At 42.4% G+C, this 19649-nt stretch overlaps 5 protein-coding genes across 7 annotated transcripts in view; 2 read left to right on the top strand and 3 right to left on the bottom strand.

The window, feature by feature from the left end:
- Window positions 1–2608, bottom strand: part of LOC131673467 (protein couch potato-like) — a 44989-nt gene extending 42381 nt beyond the window's left edge. Inside the window, exon 1 of the mRNA XM_058951482.1 lies at window positions 1472–2608. Within this exon, the coding sequence (XP_058807465.1) occupies window positions 1472–1534 (63 nt within the window). The 5' untranslated portion in view covers window positions 1535–2608. The remainder of the gene's footprint in view (window positions 1–1471) is intronic.
- LOC131673465 (putative cyclin-dependent serine/threonine-protein kinase DDB_G0272797/DDB_G0274007) lies at window positions 1695–2549 on the bottom strand. Its single transcript, XM_058951479.1, has 4 exons — window positions 2529–2549; window positions 2201–2455; window positions 1780–2032; window positions 1695–1714 (listed from the first exon to the last, which is right to left on the bottom strand). The coding sequence occupies exons 1-4, from the start codon at window positions 2547–2549 to the stop codon at window positions 1695–1697; spliced, it is 549 nt and encodes a 182-aa protein (XP_058807462.1).
- Window positions 2609–8714: 6106 nt separating the features above from the next.
- Window positions 8715–11322, top strand: LOC131673448 (protein MCM10 homolog). The gene is made up of 2 exons (XM_058951457.1): window positions 8715–8908; window positions 9019–11322. Exon 2 carries the CDS (start codon window positions 9059–9061, stop codon window positions 11210–11212), a length of 2154 nt encoding a protein of 717 aa, XP_058807440.1. The 5' UTR covers window positions 8715–8908; window positions 9019–9058; the 3' UTR covers window positions 11213–11322.
- Window positions 11323–11450: 128 nt separating this feature from the next.
- Window positions 11451–17567, bottom strand: LOC131673444 (eukaryotic peptide chain release factor subunit 1). Of its 3 annotated transcripts, XR_009302712.1 has the most exons (12): window positions 17275–17567; window positions 16564–16838; window positions 15944–16119; window positions 15375–15502; window positions 15156–15306; window positions 14632–14822; window positions 14429–14558; window positions 14146–14366; window positions 13921–14068; window positions 13548–13662; window positions 12686–12717; window positions 11451–12583 (listed from the first exon to the last, which is right to left on the bottom strand). XR_009302712.1 is itself a non-coding variant. In XM_058951451.1 (11 exons), exons 2-10 carry the CDS (start codon window positions 16647–16649, stop codon window positions 13583–13585), a joined length of 1311 nt encoding a protein of 436 aa, XP_058807434.1. In that variant the 5' UTR covers window positions 16650–16838; window positions 17275–17566; the 3' UTR covers window positions 11451–12583; window positions 13548–13582. The 3 variants fall into 3 exon arrangements, 2 of the variants coding, with proteins under 2 accessions (XP_058807434.1, XP_058807433.1); XM_058951451.1 differs by lacking the exon at window positions 12686–12717 and having other exon boundaries at window positions 17275–17566; XM_058951450.1 differs by lacking the exons at window positions 12686–12717; window positions 13548–13662 and having other exon boundaries at window positions 11452–12583; window positions 17275–17564.
- A 242-nt stretch (window positions 17568–17809) lies between these two features.
- Window positions 17810–19618, top strand: LOC131673445 (lys-63-specific deubiquitinase BRCC36-like). The gene is made up of 6 exons (XM_058951452.1): window positions 17810–18327; window positions 18405–18609; window positions 18700–18788; window positions 18848–18952; window positions 19021–19123; window positions 19205–19618. Exons 1-6 carry the CDS (start codon window positions 18217–18219, stop codon window positions 19354–19356), a joined length of 765 nt encoding a protein of 254 aa, XP_058807435.1. The 5' UTR covers window positions 17810–18216; the 3' UTR covers window positions 19357–19618.
- The last annotated feature ends 31 nt before the right edge of the window (window positions 19619–19649 follow it).

Here is a 19649-nt window from a genome sequence, read left to right on the forward strand (position 1 = left end):
CGCGATGCGCAGGTCCCTGCGCAAGTATCGAAAGCGTGCGGCTCCGCCGTAACAAGGAGCTTATCGTTCACCGTTGTTTCACCCCAGGAATCTTTCGCTCTGCGACGCGCTCGTTTCGAATAATCGACTCTCTCGTTTTGTCGCTTGGTGCGTGGCGCAGGACGAGTGCAAAAAAAAGACCGATTGAACCCGATCGTGACGCGTCAGTTAGCCTCGCCACGTAACGTAACTTGCAGTCGTGTTTATCGTTAGAATTGCATAACGCACTCGCGAACGACCGAATATAATAGATAATCAGGAACAATGGCATAATCACAAAGAGCTGCCTCGAGTACGACTGCCAGCCAACGTGACACTGTCAGGCCGCGAAAAATCGGCAAGAGAGCGAGAGAAAGAGAGAGAAAAGGAATAAAACAGAACGTGGCGGTAGGTGTCTCGATTGTCGCTAATAACTGTTGCCTCGGTCAATCGGCGCGAAATTGATACACAGGGATAACGAGCACACACGCCGGCAACGTCTATTCTTCGTCGCTGTCTCGCGCACGGGGAGGTAAAAGGCTGCGGCTCGTGCGCTCGGCGTATGCGTACGCACGCCCTTCTCTCGCACGTGTCTTTTGTATACCCGCTCGCTCGAGTGCGCTCACGTCTCGCGTTTAATTGGTCGCGCGTACGCTCGCCGCCACCGTCCACTTTTCCGAACTGCCGTCCTTCGTCGTCGTCTACGCTTGCCGCCTACGTTTACGTCTGGTTGTCGCTCGCCCGTACCCGACTCCAGGTCGCCGTCGTCGATCGCAAAAAGGTGAGCTTAATTAGCAAGCCGCAGCCGTGCGCGACCGAGTTGGTCGGTAAATCTCAACGACTCGGCGGCAATATTTCGTTATTGTTGCCCGTGGATGGCTAATTCGTTGGCACAAAGTTTCGCGAATAATGGTGGATGGCTAAACGGGACAAACGACCAAACTCCTTGTGCAGCGGCAGTGTGATCGCAAACTGCCTAAATTAAACTGGACTAGCTACAGCGATCAACTCGAATTATGCAAAGCCCCCCTCCCCTCCCCCTCCAAACCCCTCACCTTCGTCAAACCAATCATTCGACTGTACTGTGCGCGTGCCAGTAGTGTTTTTCTTCGTATCGGGAAAAAAATATGCTATCGTCACGAGTACGTATAATCGTAAGCGTGCGCACGTAGAAGGATAACTCTGTAAACCCGTTTGCTTTATTGCCAACGAAATTTTTGTGTTTACGTGGCGAGAAGCGCCAAAGAGAAGAATAACGAAAGCTGGCTCTCCCGTGTTCACCGGCTGTGTCCCCTTTAATACTCGCTGTTAGGAGGCCCTTTTCGCAGATCCGAACGGAGTTTTCCCTTCGAAACCCCCTCCGGGCCGGGGACACGGTGAATCGCACTCGAGAAAAATGATCCGCAGCGAGCCGAGCGCCAGTGCTGGAATGAGCGGAAGGATGGGCACGAACCTCGTCCTCGCAGGTGGCTACGGTGTTGACCGAGTCCATGCTCTGCGACAGTGGTGCGTCCATGATCTGCTGCTGTTCCTGTGGTACGGGACCGTTGCTCTGACTGTTGGGCTGCGTGGTGGTCGACTGAACACTGGCAGCGGCGGCAACGATAACCTGCACGGTCTGGTCTGGCTGCTGACCGGAGTTAGGTTGTGCGGGGGCGGCGGCGGCGATGCTGCTGTTACTGTTGTTGTTGGGGGTCTGCGGCGGCGACAGGTCGTCGCTGCCGTGTATCTGCGCGGCGACGACCAGCTGGGCGGCGTTGCTGTTGCTGTTGTTGGCGGCGGCAGCGGCGGTGGTGCTGCCGGCGGCGGTCGCGGCGGTGGCGTGGGGCGTCGTGTCCCGCCTGGGTCGCTTGAGTGCCGGCGGCGCAATGGTCGTCGTGTTAGCGTTGCTCAGCGCGACCTGCTCGGCGAGCGCTGCTTGCTGCTGGTGCTGCTGTTGCTGCTGCTGCTGGTGATTGTGGTGGTTGGCGACCGCCGCAGCTGCGACCTGCTGCTGCAGCAGGTGTTGGTGCTGCTGGAGCAGGTAGGCCGAAGACTCGGCGTTGATGAGGCTCCAGTGGCGACGCTGAGCCGCGGCCGCTGCTGCCGCTGCCGCCGCCGCCGCCTGCTGCTGCTGGTGCTGCTGGTGCTGGTGCTGCTGCTGCTGCTGCTGGTGCTGGTGCTGGTGCTGCTGGTGCTGAACTTGGTAGCGCTGCTGCAACGAGCCGAGAGCCGCCGCCGCCGCGGCAGCAGCAGCAGCAGCCGCCTGCGCCTGCCTCAGCTGCTGCTCCTGCTCGAGCTCCAGCTCGAGTCCTATCTTCGCCCAATACGGCGCCGCTCCGGTCGTCGCGATCGTGCCCGCGCTGCTGGCTGCCTGTCCGGCGACGCTCGCTGCCCGCTGGGCCCGCTGCTGCTGCTGCTGCTGCTGCTGCTGCCGCTGCTGCCGCTCCCTCGCGTGCTGCCCGCGCGGGCGCCTACCGCAGCTGGCGCTCGGGGCCGATGCTTGCTCCGAGCGACGACGGGTTGCTTGCCGAGCCAGCTCCGGCGGGCATGTCAGTCGCGCAGGCCAGCCGCGGACAGCGCGCCGACACCGCCGCCGATCGCCAGGTGTGTGCCGCCACCGGCGCTACGCTCGCACTCGCACTCGCGCACACCTACGCCACTTTCTCTCTGCGCCTGGCGTGTGTCCGAGTGTGTGCGGCTGTGCGTGCGGCCAGCAGTGCCGCCGCCGCTGCTGCTGTTGCTGCCGCTGCTCGTGCTGCTGCTCCCGCTGCTGCTCCCGCTGCTGCTCCCGCTGCTCCCGCTGCTGCTGCTGCTGCTGCTGCTGCTGCAATCGATTGCCGGCAGCGCAAGCGCAAGCGCGACTGTCTTCTTTGGGCCGCGCCGACCGTGCGAGTGGCTGTTCGGGAAAGGGGCCAGGAGCCGCGCCGGTCCGCGCGAAAGCTCGCGGCAGCAGGTGAAGGCACACAACAACGCGCGCGCGCGCAACGGCGGCCTCGCTTCTCCTCGCGCTCTCGGACGGTCACAGTATGCACGCACGCAAGCCCTGGCTCGCTGCTCGGCTGGCGGCAAACCAAAAAACAAGGCAACTAAAAGGGAGAGTCTGTCAGTCGGCGAGTGCGCGAGAGATGGGTGTGCTGCTGAGGGGCGCGTACACGCTACTCACTGCGCGAACCGAGACACGCGACTGCTGCGCAGGTTGCCGATAGACTGACTGACGTTCGCTCGGTCGCTCGCGGCGCGCCAGCGCAGAAGGGGCAACCGGAGCAGCGACGGCCAGGAGGAGGAAACGCCGCCGCTGCCGCCGCGTCGACCGGAGAGAGAGAGAGAGAGAGGCACTCTCGTCCCCTCTCTGCCAGCTTCTCCTCTACCTACACACGCGCACCTTTCGGCCGCCGCGCGCGCGCGCCCGCGTGCCTGTGTGTATGTGTGTGTGTGTGTGTGTGTGTGCGCGCGCGCGCCGTGGCGTGCGCTATCGCGGGCGGCGTTGCCACTCAGCTTGCGCCGCCAACGGTTCGTACCGAGGGTAAAGGAGAGAGAGAGAGAGAGAGAGAGAGAGAGAGAGAGAGAGAGGGAGACAGAGCACCGAATAACTTTATCGTTCCACCTGACTCTGCCGCTGCTTGGCGTGCGCACTTTTAGGCCCGATGTGTTCCTGCAGCCTGCGCCGTCGGTAGATTGATTTTTCCTTTCCCCTTGTCGCTGCGCAAGTGGAAAAGGACCGTTTGGCTCGGCTGTTCGTCGCTTAATTAGCGCGCTCGCCGGAGCTTTTGTCGCGCCTCTTCGGCGTCGGCGGTGCTCCACGCGAAAGATTCAAAGTCCCATGGAAACTAGGCCAGCGCCCGCCCAAAGTTTCCTACCTCCCGGCATACGCTCGGCACGAAAATACGTCCTACCAGTCCGGCACATACAAATTTTTTCCTTCCCATTTCTTTCTCGCGAATAAAGAAGGAGAGAGAAAAGACGACGACCACGTAGAAGAAGTAGCTTCCGCCTGGTATGTAGGAAAGCTTGCGAGCCTCGGGCGAAGGCACATATAAAAAAAGCGTTCTGCGAGCGAAACCAACGCCGCAAGGTACGACGAAGATGACGCCCGCGCGACGATGACGAACCACGATATACTTGCGAGGGAGACGCCAACGACGACGAGAAACTCGAGTGGCCCTTTTCAAAACGCTACCACCGTCGTCGTCGCGCGAGGTTCTTTGCTCTCTCTCTCTCTCTCTCTCTCTGCACGAAATGAGCTCGATAATGAGTTTTCAGGACTCGTATGATTTTTATGAGCGGACAGTCTGCCTGATTAGCCTTTTGTACGACCATGTGTTTACCCTGCCTGCAGGATGGAAAAGTTCTCTCCCTTTTTCTTTAACGTCGCTGCTTGCTTGAGGATTTTATTGATCGCGGAAGCTTGTTTATTTTTGGGGACCTTTTCTTTCTTGTTTTATTGCGTAATACTTGATGGGCTCATTAATTTAGAGCTTTTTGTAGAAAGCCACTTTACCTGACGATTATTTAATAACTGGGCCGGGAAGGGGAGGCACTTCGAGATATGCCGCGGCTTCCGTGAGCTTTGCAGGCCTAACCACAGTCAAATTAAAACGATGGGATTTCCTCCAGAGCTTGCGTTTTCATTTATTACAATGGGAATTACGATTGAATGCTAGAGTTCTCTTGCCTTCCTCGAGCTCGGTCTGGATGTGCGATCACTTCAGAAAACACTCGTCTATTCGAAGAAAAACTCTTTTCAAAACATATTACCACAGGTACATTTTCACATTAAATTTCGTATCGAATGCCTTGTTAACTTCTTGTAAATGAAGTACGTTATGACTCGATAAAATGGCATTTTGCTATCGAATATCCTGAGGTTAAAAATCTATAACTGCATTATTTTAATATTCAATTTAATATCAGTTTAGTTCGTAACCAATATAATTTTATGTGGTGCGCTCTAAGAAAAATCAATAGCTCTGGTCGCACAGTTGTAACTTTCATCGTGCACGACTTTAGCAAATATCAATAATTCTTCCGACTGTCACCTGTAAAGAAGCACGTTATAATAGCTCTGAAGCGATCGGAAGAAGAAAAAAAAAGAATACCACACTCATCATCCCCCTACACGGCAAAACATCATACTTGTACCAGCTTAGTAAATAAGCTTTGCAACGAGATACCGGAATAGTTATCGAGTGCGTGTTATTGACCCTCCTTGACGACTGCGGAGAAGAGAAAAAAAGGAAAGACGCGCAGCATGGAAGCACAAATCGTCACATCGATAAATCAACTCCAATAATCGGAGGCGTGGCGCGGGCGCACACATGCACGCGCGCGCACGCACGACGACCCTAATGAGGTTGCTGTGTTGCATTTCGAGGGTCGACCGAGACACACACAGACACATCCACACACACACCACCCCTTGTTGAGAAGCAGGTTTCGTCTAGTAGTTGGCGTATAAGTAGGCTCGCGCCCCGGAAAAATCGAGTCCCCATTGTGAATGGCCGAAAGAGAGAGAGAGAGAGAGAGAGAGAGAGAGCACAAGAAACCCGCCTCGAGCACGTGCCACGAAAGAGAGAGAGAGAGAGAGAGAGAGAAAAGTGCTGCACCTGACCGAGCTCTGTATTTTAGAAAAACGTTTTACAAGCCGGAACTCGAGATAGGTGAAGTAGAGTGAGAGAGAGGGAGAGAGAGGGAGAGAGAGGGAGAGAAGATCGAGGGGATTGAGGCTTGACTATTTTATAACGATTTCCGTCCGTGCAGTATACACTCGCTTGCTAGCTGCTGTCTCTGTACTCCGATCGTTCGCTGGGAATTGAATTTATACGTGTACGCCACGAAGACAGGCCTTGACTCTTGCATTTTTTAACGCGGGTTCGCTTATAAACACTTGCCGGTTATCGAGTTCTTTCAGGGTGAAAATCGTCAACGTCGCCTTTGTCGACGAATGTCGCGTCTCTTTCTCCATTTATTTCTGATTTAGCCGTCTCTCAAACTCGTCTTTACCAAGTCGTAGAAGGAATCATTACGCATTTGTTATCGTTAGTAAAGACTCTCCCCGGTGAATCCCCGTCAAGAGTGACTGGATAAGGAAAGAAAAAAATAAATAACGAGTCAAAGTCTCTGGATAATCGCTTATTCTCGGCGATTATTTATGCAAGAAAAGAAGCAGAAAAAGAAACGACCGAAGAAAAAAAAAATTTTATTCAGACGCGTTCGCGCAGAAAAAGCGAAAACAAGCGCGAATTTCATTAAAGTTCACGCGACGGGGGCGCACGGAGAAAAAGAAGAAGCCTCGCGGGCAATTATACCAGGCGCACGACTCATTAACCCGGCTAATTCCCAGTAGGGAGCATCGGAAGCCAAGCGAGCCTCGCAGGTGAACGTCCAGGCCTGGCGTTGTTTCTCAGCTGCGCGCGCGAAAAGCCGATCATCGGCGCGAGATAGGTTTTTCGGCAGGTCGCCAATGAAACAGCGAAAAACGCATAGGCATCACAAGCGCCACCGGCACCCGACGGCGCAGCCGGTGCTTTTCTCCCTCTCTCTGTCTCTCTCGTTCTCTCTCTCTCTCTCTCTCTCTCTCTCCGAGTCGTTGCACCGGCTGCCATATAACCACCAGCTGCCTCGGCCGGCAGCAGCAGCTCATTCCATCTTTGTCGCGCTCGCCGATGGCGTTACACAGTCGCGACAGGTTGTACGGGCCCCCCGACACCTGTTACTCGCTAACTTAGGGCCCCCTTCCCTATCCCTCCTCTTCGTTTTTTACCTTTCCTTTCTGTACGCGCGCGCGCGCGAGGGCTTCTATCCGATGACGAACGTTAGCAATTTCACTCTTTCTTTCCTTTCTTATTAGCGAATATGTTTTTCATTTCCGTCACGGTCTCTATCTCTTTTGTTCGATGCGTTCACGATTTTCTGTTTAGCTTTTGGAATGCGTTGCGAGAGGGTTGTCCGAGATATCGCATGAATGCTTCAGCAACAACTGTTCTCTTCGTGTTGTGTTTTCCGTCAAACTCAATTGCTTATTTATTAAGCCGTTCCATTAAGCCTCAATATCAGTATACGCTACAACCTTGTGCGGAGGAATCGCGTTTGTTATAATTGTTACATTTCTCACGTCAATTCGCAGCTTAATGAAGCCAAAGTGGCGTTTTGTTCTTGCAAATAGTACGAGAGACTTTCAACGAGTTAAAATGTACCACTGTTAACAAATACATGAACGCTATCTCCCTCGGAAGTTGGCAGTAAATACACCAAGCCAGCTGGAAATTCGTCCTGACGGGTATTAAAAAATTATAGTAGATAGCCAAAGTTGAGGAGTGAAATAGCATTTATCACTTAGCGCGCGATTACGTAAAATGCAATCCTGATGAAATATTTGCGAGACGCCATGGAAAAAGTTGGCATTCCAGGCGAGCGAACCAGACAAAACCATGCGGAGAAAGAAATTTCGCTGGTTTAAGGGACGAGCGAAGCCGCAGACTCGTGGTAAAGCAAAGTTGGATAGCGACCGCTCGGATATTTTGCATATAAAACGCAGAGCGACAAGCTGGCCGGTCGCAAAGCACGCGCCGCGCGTACGGCGAGCATTTAATAGTTTACCGCGCGAGAGGATGGTATAGGTGTATTTCGGCGAGCAAGCGGCGTTCGGTCTCGCCCCGAATGAAACAAATAAGAGATATACGCCCGGCAGCCAAGCGAGAAGTCAGCAGGGCTGGAGAAGGCTGCAACTGCGTTTTTCCGAAACACGGCGTAGCTGTTTTCTCTCTCTCTCGTTTTTCCCCCCTGCTGGAGGCGCTCGGCAATACGACCGCCCTCGCGGTGAATATTTCACAAGTGCGCCAGAGTTCCCGTCTCTCTCTCTCTCTCTCTCTCTCTGACTCGTCGGTGCGATAGGTAGAGAGGTAGGTGTAGACAGGCTCGGCGATCAATGCCGGTGTGCTTCGCCTACCACTAGCTTTGCCTGCGCAATCGCAGGGGCGAGACATCGAAGGCGACGCGTGTCTTGCGGTCATTTAAAATTCGTACTGGGCTGCGGTTACGAACGAGCCACTGTTTTTTCTCTCTCTCTCTCTCTCTCTCTCTCTCTTTTGTCCTTTTCTTTTTGCTGCGCCCTCGGCCTAGCGCCTAATAAGCAGTTTGGGATTTATCGAGCGAGACGCCCGACGAATCCGGTGGCGCGCTTTTCCTGCGATATACGTGAACGCGAGCTGGCTTTCCGCGTGCGGGATATGCGCTGTTGTGGCGTTGCTACGCAGCGCGGGCCAGCTACACTCGCCACCTGACGCGACAATCGGTCGGACTCCCCTCTCGTGGGTTGTAAGCTATCGCAGTACTTCGCAGGCAGATTTTTCGGAGAGGTTTCGCTTTATACAGACAGTGATCGAAGTGATGTTGCATCGATTTCGGCAATGCTCTTGCACAACGAATATGGATGCCTTTGCCTTCTCAACTTGCGCCTTTCTTTCTGTATATCCGCAACCTACCATCCACTTGGCAATTCTCGCTCAGGCAATGATAGTTCGAATTAAAACTGAAAGCTCAGATCGAAGACAATTTTCTTGATTGCAAAATAATTAATGCTCAAAGCAGCGCTATCTCCCCGAAATCGAAACTCAACTAGGATTTTCGAATTGCGCGCGGCTTTACCTTGGCGCTGCTATATATGATCAGCTGTCTCTCTGCTATGGAATTGGCGGGAACTCACGCGTGTTCTGTCACACGCCACAGCTCGTTCTTCCAAATATTTACAATATTACAATTTTGCTGACTGCAATAATATAGAGAAAAGAGAACAACAGGTGTTTCAAATGTTTACCATAAAATTCTCGTAAAGTCGAATCGATAATATTATCGTTAAATATTGACAACTCAGTTGGAAAATTCTGTGATATTCGTAAATAATGCATTGAAAGTGAGTATTTGTCGTGTTAACACGTTATCATTTTTTAATTCATAGTTAACACATCAGAATTATAAAAAAATGTACAGAAACTCATATCAATCGTATTTTTTCGATTGCAGATTTTAGGGATTAATGGTTTTGTAGTCGACAAAAGTAACAATGAGTAGCGATGAATCTGACGACGATCTTATTAATTTATTAGTAAGTAATGCAGATGACAGTGCAAAGTCTCATAAAGATAACACAACTCAACAATCTAAACCGCATGTATTAAAGGAACTTGATCATAGTTTTCTTGATGACTCTTCTTACGTTATTGAAGATGAGACTCCCAAGATTGTAACTCCAAAAGCAAACATTGACAAGACATCAATTGTTGATAATCATGCAAATTCTTCTGATGACGAAGATGCCAAGTATTTTGAAAAGCAAAGTTATTCTGAATATGGACAAGAAATTAAACAATTGTTGAAAAATAGAGAATCTCAAAAAGCTGATCAGAGTTTTCTTAGAAATTTTAAAAAAGAAAATGTTCCAGTAAATGTTACTAGTAATAGTTCATCTTTATCAAGTAATTTTAATTCAGCGACAAGAACAAATAGTAAATACAGTTTACAAGTTCAAAGTAGCCCACTTATTCCCAAACAAAAAGATGTTTACTGTGATCCAATATTTGGGTTGAGAATTATAAAACCTCTAGTTTCATCTGCAGAATTAACAGAAAGAATGAATGGACGAAAAGCAGTCACAGTGTCAAATGTGAAATTACATTTAACTGTACAATCTAATAGTGATCAGAACACTGATTGGGTTATTGCTGGAGTTCTGCTTAGTAAAAGTGCAACTAAGACATCTCAAAAAGGTAGTCAATACTGCATTTGGAAGCTATCTGACCTTTCCACAGATATGAAAGCTGTTACAGTTTTTCTCTTTAGTGGTGCTTACAAGACTTTTTGGAAATTGAATGTTGGAAGTGTTGTTGGCATTTTAAATCCATCAGTCCTAGAATCTAGAGATGACAAAGACTTAGCTACATTGTCAGTTGATAATCCTATGAAAGTTATGGTTTTAGGAACATCAAAAGATTTAGGAAAATGTAAGTCAGTAAAAAAAAATGGTGAACCTTGCACAGCTCCAGTAAACTTGAGTATTTGTGAATATTGTGTTTATCATATAAAACAAGAGTATGGAAAATTTTCTAAGAGAAGTGAATTCCAAATTTCGTTAGGAGAAAAATCTTTTGGAAATGTAAAAAATTCACTTAAACAGATGGGATTAATGCAGCAACGACATCCTGAAGCTAAACCTTTTCTTGCTATTCCAGCGAAAAGAAATGAAGCTCTTTATAAGAAAGATTGCGAGCGATTGGCTTTACTGAGGGGAGGTACTCCATCAACATTAATAACCCAAATACCCAAACCTAAAGTTAAAACAGCAAATGTTGAATTGACACCTCAACAAGTTAAAAAAGATTTTGAAAGATTGAATAAATTGCGCCAATTGAGTACAATTAATAAAAGTACTTGTTCAATCATCAACGAAGAAAAGAAACCAAATTTCAAGTTAAGTCTCTCAACTCCAAAATTAGGAAACGGAATGAAAAATGGTATAATTGACTTTTCAGAACCTATAAATAAGAATACTAGAGATAAGGCAAAATTAGAAGCTATTGAATTATCTAGAAAAGTTGGTGGTTTTCAAAAAACTAATCCTAATAAAGTTCGCCCAGATAAAGCAGCTGCATCTGAAAAAGGATTGAAAAGAAGAAGAGATGAAGAAGAAACAGAAGCTGAAGCAGTGACACATAATAGATCTGCAAAAAAAGCAAATCCTGTGATAAATAGATTTCAAAAGATGCTTGAAATGAAGTCAACTCATTCTGACCTTATAGAAAAAAGAGAAGATGAACAAACTGATGAATATTTCAAAAAGTTAGAAGTAAAGGAACGAATGGAGGAGAAAATGTTGAGCACATACAAAGTTGACTGCAAAGCCGTACGATGCGTCATTTGCAAATACGTTGCATTTTCGAGCTCTGATTTATGTAAAAAGTTACAACATCCCATCAAAGTTATTGACGCAGTAAAGAGATTTTTCAAATGCGCTGACTGCCGATATAGAACTGTCACCCTTGATAGAATACCTACAGAAACTTGCAAAAGATGCGCAAGCTCCAAATGGATAAAAACCGCTATGATGGATGAGAGAAGAACAGAGATTGCAAGCTCCAAACTGTGTATAAGAGGCGGAGAAGAAAAATACATTGGATCTGTTACAACAGATGCAAATCTTGATTTAGTAGTACCAGACTAGAGTATCATTTTTTAAATGTGAAGATTTTTTTACTTGTTAAGCTTAAACTGTTAAAAAACTGCCTTTTTCCTGGATAAATGTGTATGCTGTTGAAACACAAATAAATAACGTTAAATTATGGTTAAAATACACATTCTCTTATTCATGATTCAATTAATCAATTTCTTTAAAATAATTTACATTGTTAAGGATGAAAGGGTATAAAACTGCGTCAACAAATCACAAAAAACCATTCATATTTAAAATTCTTTCTTTTTAATTCAATATTTTTCATTTCTTTAAATTATGTAACATTGTTTTTTATGCAAAGTATCTTAATATTGTACACCATTTCGGTAATAGCAATCAGTTTATTACATTTCGTCCACGTTTCTCCACAAGAACAGAGGTAACGCTTGGCAGGTCGACCGGTTTCGTCAAGGCTGCCTCATGCAGCATCTACCACTGCTGGAAAAATTGATATTACAGGCTTCGAGAAGATATCAATTAAATTCATTAACCAACAGTTTTTAATTCGATTTTAAAAAAGAATAAAGCACGAAAAACAATAAGAAACAGAGTGAGAGAAAGAGAAAGAGAGACAGAGAGAGAGAGAGAGAAAGAGAGAATTCATTTCCCACAGTTACTTATTAATATTAATAGAATTGCAACAATAAAGTAAACTAATACGAGGGTCTGGATGTATGAAGAACTTTCATCAATTCATACTAATTTATAAAACTTGTTTAAATATTATTGATTTTTTATTATTCGTTAATTGTGTTCAACGAGTCTCAGAGCAGCCTCGACGACGAGTCAACGTTACGATAGAAAATGCGACGGGGGCGGGTCGTCAATTCAACGTCATAGGCAGGCTTCAAGCTGGCTTTTTTGTTACTTAGTTTAAGTTGTTGCAGTCTTCCACGATCGAGTCTTTGACTCACAAGCACAGACTGTTATAAATTTTTTTAAATTACTCCATTTTTTATTATTTACTGCACAGCACCAATATTGTCTCTTTCTCTCGATCCTTCGTAGTATTGGAAAGTTCACAGAACCACATTTTTTCTTTCATTCGTTTTTCTATAGAAAAAAATAGAAGTACTTTTTTTGATCCTATCTTAAACTTCGTTTCACTTTGGAATGATGGAGAGAAAGAGGTGACGTGTCGGCGCGCGTTCGGCGGTTCATTTTGTTTCCTTGATACTATTCACGTAGTCTGTGGCTGCTCCTATTTTTTTTCTATTCAACTTTATCATTCTGCATGTATTTGCCCGAAATAAACACCCAAAACTGGAGTCCGATAAATTTAATAGTCGTCGTAGTCGAAGTTATCAAACTCAAACTCTTCCAGCTGCATACTTTGAAAATCTACCTTGTACCGCAAAATACCTGTAAAAACCAGTTTACCAAAATTATTATCGATTCATACCTTTATCTTCTTAAGTTCACTATATCAACTACTTGAGGAAGCATTTCGCTTTGCACTCTTACATTTTCTGGGCTATTAATTTCCATTGTGCAAGCTGACAAAAATTATAACAATAACATTAAACTACCTATCTCTTCCCGTGTTATATTAAGTAACAATTGGATACAATACAAAAAAATAATAAATTATAGTAATTTTGGTATTATTGACTGAAGAACTTGTTAGATGAAACGTAATGTGAATCGCAAATAATACGTATGTTTTATTTGCGAAAATGTACCAAAATGACTATGACTATGAGTCTTTAAACTAAGAAAGCAACGGTTTTTTTGATAATATTTTCAATCATATCACATGCAGACTAAACGATTCTGAATAAAGAATCAAATAAAAATATTATATAATTTAAGAGAACTGAAATACGAAATTACGATAAGCGTGCAACGTCATAAAAGAGAGGACAAATGATGATCTTCGTCCTATCATTGACGGCTCTACAAAAATGAATATGAGAGTGCAAGTAATAAATGAAGACATGCAAATATATAAATCATTAGAATATTTTGTTGATAAAAATGTTGACATCCTTTATCTCTTTTTGTGTTGACTTAAAAAGAAATACTAGAGTCAATAAAAAATAAAGAAGAATAAAAATTCAAATCGGCAAACAACTAAACTACATTATTAACAAATATCAAAGTTTTGACATAAATACTGTAGACTTATAAATTTTGATGAATAACAAAAGAACATTGATGTTTCGAAAATAAATGAAAATATAAACCATGAAATTACAATTGTAGCAAGAAGTTTGTATATGAAGAATGCAGATAATAAATTATGATACGAAGGATGATAGAAATATTAAAATAATAAATAACGAATAGAGCGAAGTAGCGCACTTGAATAATCATAGAGAACTACCTGGTCGACTCTGACCGAACGACAGAGACGCGAATTTAATAATCATCGAGATCGACGTCATCGAGAGGCTCGTCAGCCTGCAATGACTGGAAGTCGACTTTGTAGCGGAGTATTCCTATACCGAAAAATATCTGATGTATTAACATCTGTTTTCTTATTTCAAAATTAAAGATAAATTTATCTTTTTTATTAAATTCAATTTTCTTATCAATAAATTTAACTATGAGATAAAGCAATTCACTTTTCCAAGTACTATAAAACACACTCGACTACAGTTACCGAATTCTTTGACAGAAAAATGAATTTAATAAGACCACTGCCATTTTAATAATAAATATAAACTACCAGCATTTTAAAACAAAACAGTACTAACCTCCAATACCACCAAACCCTCTGACAAATTGCGATCCTTCCTGAGATTTGTCTGTAATAATTTCTAGAGTCGCACCAAAGCTTTTGTAGTTGTTTGCGAGCCATTCTAGCAGGGGCTGACATTCCACTAATTCCAATTCTACTCCGCTCTAAATTAGAGATAGTTTATAAACATCGTGTTGTATTTTTACGATGCGCAACCACATGCAATGTATGCAATAATAACCTCTTTATCTGTGAAGTGAGTCTTATCCTTTTCCTGTTCTGGCGTCAGGTGAAGTACCTTTTCCTCGCCAGTCGTATGATTTTTGAGTACATATCTTTGAATGTCGAGATTCTCCCAACAAATTAACGTTTCCACACTACCTAATTCAAGTGCTCTCAGCGTGTCTTCAACTCCGAAACAATATTTCCCCGTGTCTTGCGAAATTTCGTCGAAGTAACGACCTATGCAACAATTGAATTGTATAGTGGTTGAGTTGATAAAAACACGTAAAAAATCAACTTACCAATGAGCTTCTTTTCTTGAATAAATTTAACATTTTGTAATGATTCTGCTGCTAATTCAATAGCCTGGTTAAAACCGTTTTCTCCACCATAAGATACATCCACTAATTTAATAATTTTAGCTTGCAATCTCTGTAAAAATTTGTTTTATATGATTAATGTAGATATTATGTGAACAGATAATTAAACAATTTAATTAACTTACAGGATCAAACATGTCGGACTGACTAAGCTCAGTTTTGAAGTCTGCACTACCAGCAAGAATTAAACCAGCAATGTTAGGCTTATCGTTAGTGATAAAAAGTTGAGTCGCTACTTCAGCAACTTTTCGTACGTAATTATGACGTTTTTCCATACGCAACCGAGCAAAACGAAGAGCAGATTGACCTCCTCTGCCTATAAATAATAAAAAAATAATCAAACTTAGAGAAATATTATATCAACTTGAGACGACATTAGAATTCGTTCCAATAAATGCATTTTGGATCATACTATAAGAATTACGATTACTTTGGCTATGAATGTAATAAACAAACGCGCACCGAAAATAACTATACAGAATAACTAGTACTGATTACATTACTGATTACTGCCTTGATAAATGCGATTTTTAATTAAATACACAGATATATGAATATATGATTGTTGAAGTGGATTTAACCAAAAAAAGATAATATGTATATTTAAAATGTATATTTAAATGTATATTTAATATGCTCATAATCATACCGTGCTTTTTCGGTAAATCAACAGTGAATTTGTGAAGAACTTCTCTTGTGTTTCCTTGTAGTGTACCAAATAGTGCACCATTACCATCCATAACAATAAAACCAAATTTATTATCGTCTGCTAGAAGCGCTGTCAATGCTTCAGTGTGAAACTAGAAATAAAATAATGTTGATAAATTACAATTTTTAAATAAAAAAAAAATCATACCAAAAAATATACCTTATTGTCACAAAGATACAAAGATGTATTAATAGGTTTAAAAGGTTCAAAGTCTATATTCACTTTCTTTTCTTTTCCTTCCTCAGTGACAATTGTGCCACAGTAGATTACCAGGCCATTTGGAGGTACTGCAAAGTAAAATTAAATGAAAAGTTTTTATGGAGTATTATGTTTTATGTCATTTTTTAAATTATAGTACATGCAAGATAAAATCAATAATTGAATAAAAATGCATATTAAACTAGCATCAATGATTAAAAAATTGCATGATATAAAGATCCTCTAATAAAGGCGTAATGCAATTTTATTATTTTTACACAATATTTGGTTTTTGACAAAATTGAAGGACATCCCAGGTAGTTCAAGATTTAGAGAAGGTGGGATGACTATGATTTTTTTAAGTAAACTGCAAATTTTTATGTATAATGGTTTTTCTTTAAGTGTAAATTTGATAGAACATCTCCTCAAAGAGGTATATTAAAAAACTAATATATTTGTGCTGTGACATAAGTATTTATAAATAATGTCACAAGTATAACAGAGATTAGAATAAAAAGACCTTAAGGTACCTTTGGTATAAAGCTTTAGCCTATGCTGTACCGATGTGATGGCTCCCAGGACGGATAGTCTATTGACTCGAGACTTGATATTTGATGCTGTACCAAATTCATCAGCCAGCATTTTGCTTACACGAGATATTTGATCCTTTGGTGGAATGATTAATGAAATCATGCTGGTTCCATTCCTATATGCATAAATAAATAGAAACTAATAATTTTCCACAATATATAGATCTACTACACATTAATTTGGATTTTCCCAATGAATTAGAATTTGTTTTGTATTCAAGATAACATGTACGAATAATTATATTAGGCAGTAAAAAGGAGTTTATTGAAACTGAATAGCATTGCAACAAGAAAAGTTAGCATGCATCAAATAAAAAATTGCATTATACAGAAATTATAAGTGATTTCCTCTTACTGCAGAGCCTTACACTGAATAATTCAAGTGCCATTCCGCCAACGCAAAATCCGTTCATAACCCTACAGTAGATAGTGATCCACGTGTTTGATGCAAGTTCGTAATAAAAATAAGGAAAAAACTGGTCTATCGCGAAACATATGGCCGATTTAAAAATCCGATACCAAAATGCCTGATTCCAAAATAAGTACAAATATCAACTTACCCCCTTGCCATCTCCAAGCTCTTGATGAGCTTCTTGATCTTCCAGATTTCGACATTGCGATCGGCGGAGGTCTCCTCGTTGGACATGACGATATCTTTGGCGCGTCCTCGACGAGGGTCCCGTTAAAGTAGCGTGTGTATCGCTTTTTTTCTCTCACTCTCACTCAGTTCTTGCGTGTTGGACTGTGCGCGCGCGTGTCACGGCCGCGCCTCCACCAAGACTCGCCGACGACGTTGTCAGATAGCAGTAGCAGGAGAAGCAGCAGCAGCCGTCACCTGCAAAGCACACATTTGAAAAAATGAAACGTAAGAAGGCGCTTTTGGTAAGTAGGAGGATGAGACGGGAGGGAGGGAGAGAGAGAGATATGTATATATATATATAGAGAGAGAGAGAGAGAGCAAGAGAGCGAGAGAGAGCAAGAGAGAGAGAGAGAGCAAGAGAGAGAGAGAGAGAGAGAGAGAGCGAGAGAGAGAGAGAGCGAGAGAGAGAGAGAGAGAGAGAGAGAGAGAGAGAGAGAGAGAGAGAGAGAGAGAAAAGAAAGGAGAAAATCCGCACAGTCGGCCTCGCTGCCGCAATCCGGAACAAACTGGATCTGTCGCGCGCGCCGCGCGGATTTTCTCGGCACACCACGCACGCTTCGTTTGCTTGGCTATCTTGACTCATCGCTCTCTCTCCTCACGGTTGGCATTGCACGCTTTCGATTATACTTACTCTCAATTCAGATCGAGCTAGGATTATTCCCTTATCGACGACGCTTTCTTTACCACCACACACGCACAGCACGCATTCACTAAACAGTAGAGCCTAGCCTTGTGCTCTTATTTCGATCAAATATCCTCTCGTCTACTCGCTTTTCAGTTGAGGGCGAGAAAGAGTTACAAGTATGCGTGCACACGTCGTCGTTGATCGTTCATGCCCGCACTCACGTTCACTATTTACCCAGCAAGCTGTCCCCTGTCTCTGCTGGCTACTCTGAGACTGAGACACTGCTGGGGTTATGAAGAGTCGTGTCAAGATTCTAGGGAATTTACATTTACCACGCACAACGTTCAAGAGGGCAACACAAGGTGGAAAAAATTACAGAAACTTTTGACGATTTCGACACGATATTTCAATCAATTTTTTTATTTAGATAAATTATTTTTGACATAATTACTTAATTTTATGTTCTTGTCATTTGGTAATTCGATTTCAATCTGCTTGATAGCTTTTTATTCTAGATTTCAAACAAACAATTATAAATATAGTTACTATGGTTTTCGCGCATTTTTGAAATTAGTATTGGCAGAACTGCGATTGCAACGAATGACCAGCGCTGCGAATAACGAATACGACTTAGCCACAATCTCCCTCTGTATGTATTCGACTAGGTTATGGAGTATGGACAATTGAAATTTTGTATCCTGACGTCGGCTAGAACAGATTGCGAAATTTTCTTTTAATTTTACTTTTATATTTGTTGAAGGATAAGAATTGATATAGATTTATTAGAAAAAAATGTTACGTCACATGAGAAAAGTTGACATTTATTAAACTAGAGTTTTTAAATTAGAGTTATCCTAATTGGTTTTTGTGAAATATAAGAATATTCTTGGAATAAATTTACAGACTAAACAAATTATATTTTTTCGTGATTTTCTGTGAATATTAAAAATGAGTTACGAATTACAAAGGGTTGAATTGCAAGCTGATGCCTACATGGTCTGCCTGCAACATGTTTTGTCTACTGAAAATTTTGAAGTGATGGGTCTGCTTATCGGTGGAGTGAGTTTTTTATCAGAATTTGTTTATTTTTTCTACTAAATATTGTTACATAATAGCTTAAATAATCTATTTTTTAGCATATTGATGGTGTTACAACAATATCAGCTGTAATAATTTTAAGACGTTCTGACAAAAAAAAGGATAGAGTTGAAATATCATCAGAACAATTATACATGGCTACTGCTGAAGCTGAACGTTTGTCAGAAGAATTGGAAAGAGAAATGAGGGTAGTTGGCTGGTATCATTCACATCCACACATAACAGTCAATCCATCTCATGTTGGTAATAAATTATTTGCTTTACTTACAGAATAATTACAGAGTAATAAGTAAATAATAAATCATTATAACAAATGAATGTTGATATTTTTAGATGTGAGAACACAAGGAATGTATCAAACTATGGATCCAAGATTTGTTGGACTGATATTTTCAGTATTTTCAGAAGATAAAAATACAAAGGTAAGAATGAAATTTTTTTGTTTTAATAGTTTATATATAATTGCAGTTGCTTTTTTTAGGAACAAGAAGTATTGCTAACTTGTTTTCAGTCTAAAGATGGAAAGTCTAAAGAGATTCCACTTGAAATAACACATGTGCCTGATATTTCTCTCAATTGTGCAAAAGTAAATATAACCTCTTTTAATTTTTGTTAATAATAAATTCATTTTCATCATATTTAAAATTTTTCCAGACTATGACAGAACTCCCAAAAATTTTAGCACAAGAAGAAGAAGACATGGCTGCAGACTGCAAAAATCATCCAGATATACTTATTTCTATTCACAACAATGCAGGTAGTATATTTAATATGTATACAATCAATGTATCAAAAATCAACGTTAGTAAGTTAGTATTAAAATGAAATGTATTTCCAGTTCAAACACGAGCATTGGAGCATGTAACAGATATAGTTACAAAACCACTAGTACAAACATTTTCTAAAAGATTGAAGTCCAACAATATACAGATTGAATATCTTAAAAATGAAATCAAAAAGTTGAGAAAGCAAATAGAAGAATCGTCATAGTAGTTATTAACTGAAGTTTGTGTTACTAAAGATATTAAATAATACATTACCTAACTAGTGCAGGAATAGTTCGCTTCACTCTAGTATAAACGCCACACAAGACAAGAATCAACTTTTCCGCACTTGTGTGTATTATTAAATATTTTTCTTTATTTCTATAAGTATGACTGATAAATTAAATTATAAGTTCTAAGTATTGTTCGATTCAACTTAATATGACAATGCCGGTTTGATATAGATAAAGTTTATATTGTTGAGTAAACTGCAAGTGTATTTGAATTGTTTCATATTAT

The sequence above is a fragment of the Phymastichus coffea genome, unplaced genomic scaffold (assembly GCF_024137745.1).
Source record: "Phymastichus coffea isolate CEN01 unplaced genomic scaffold, Cenicafe_Pcof_1.1 PCOF00178, whole genome shotgun sequence".
NCBI classification, from domain to species: domain Eukaryota; kingdom Metazoa; phylum Arthropoda; class Insecta; order Hymenoptera; family Eulophidae; genus Phymastichus; species Phymastichus coffea.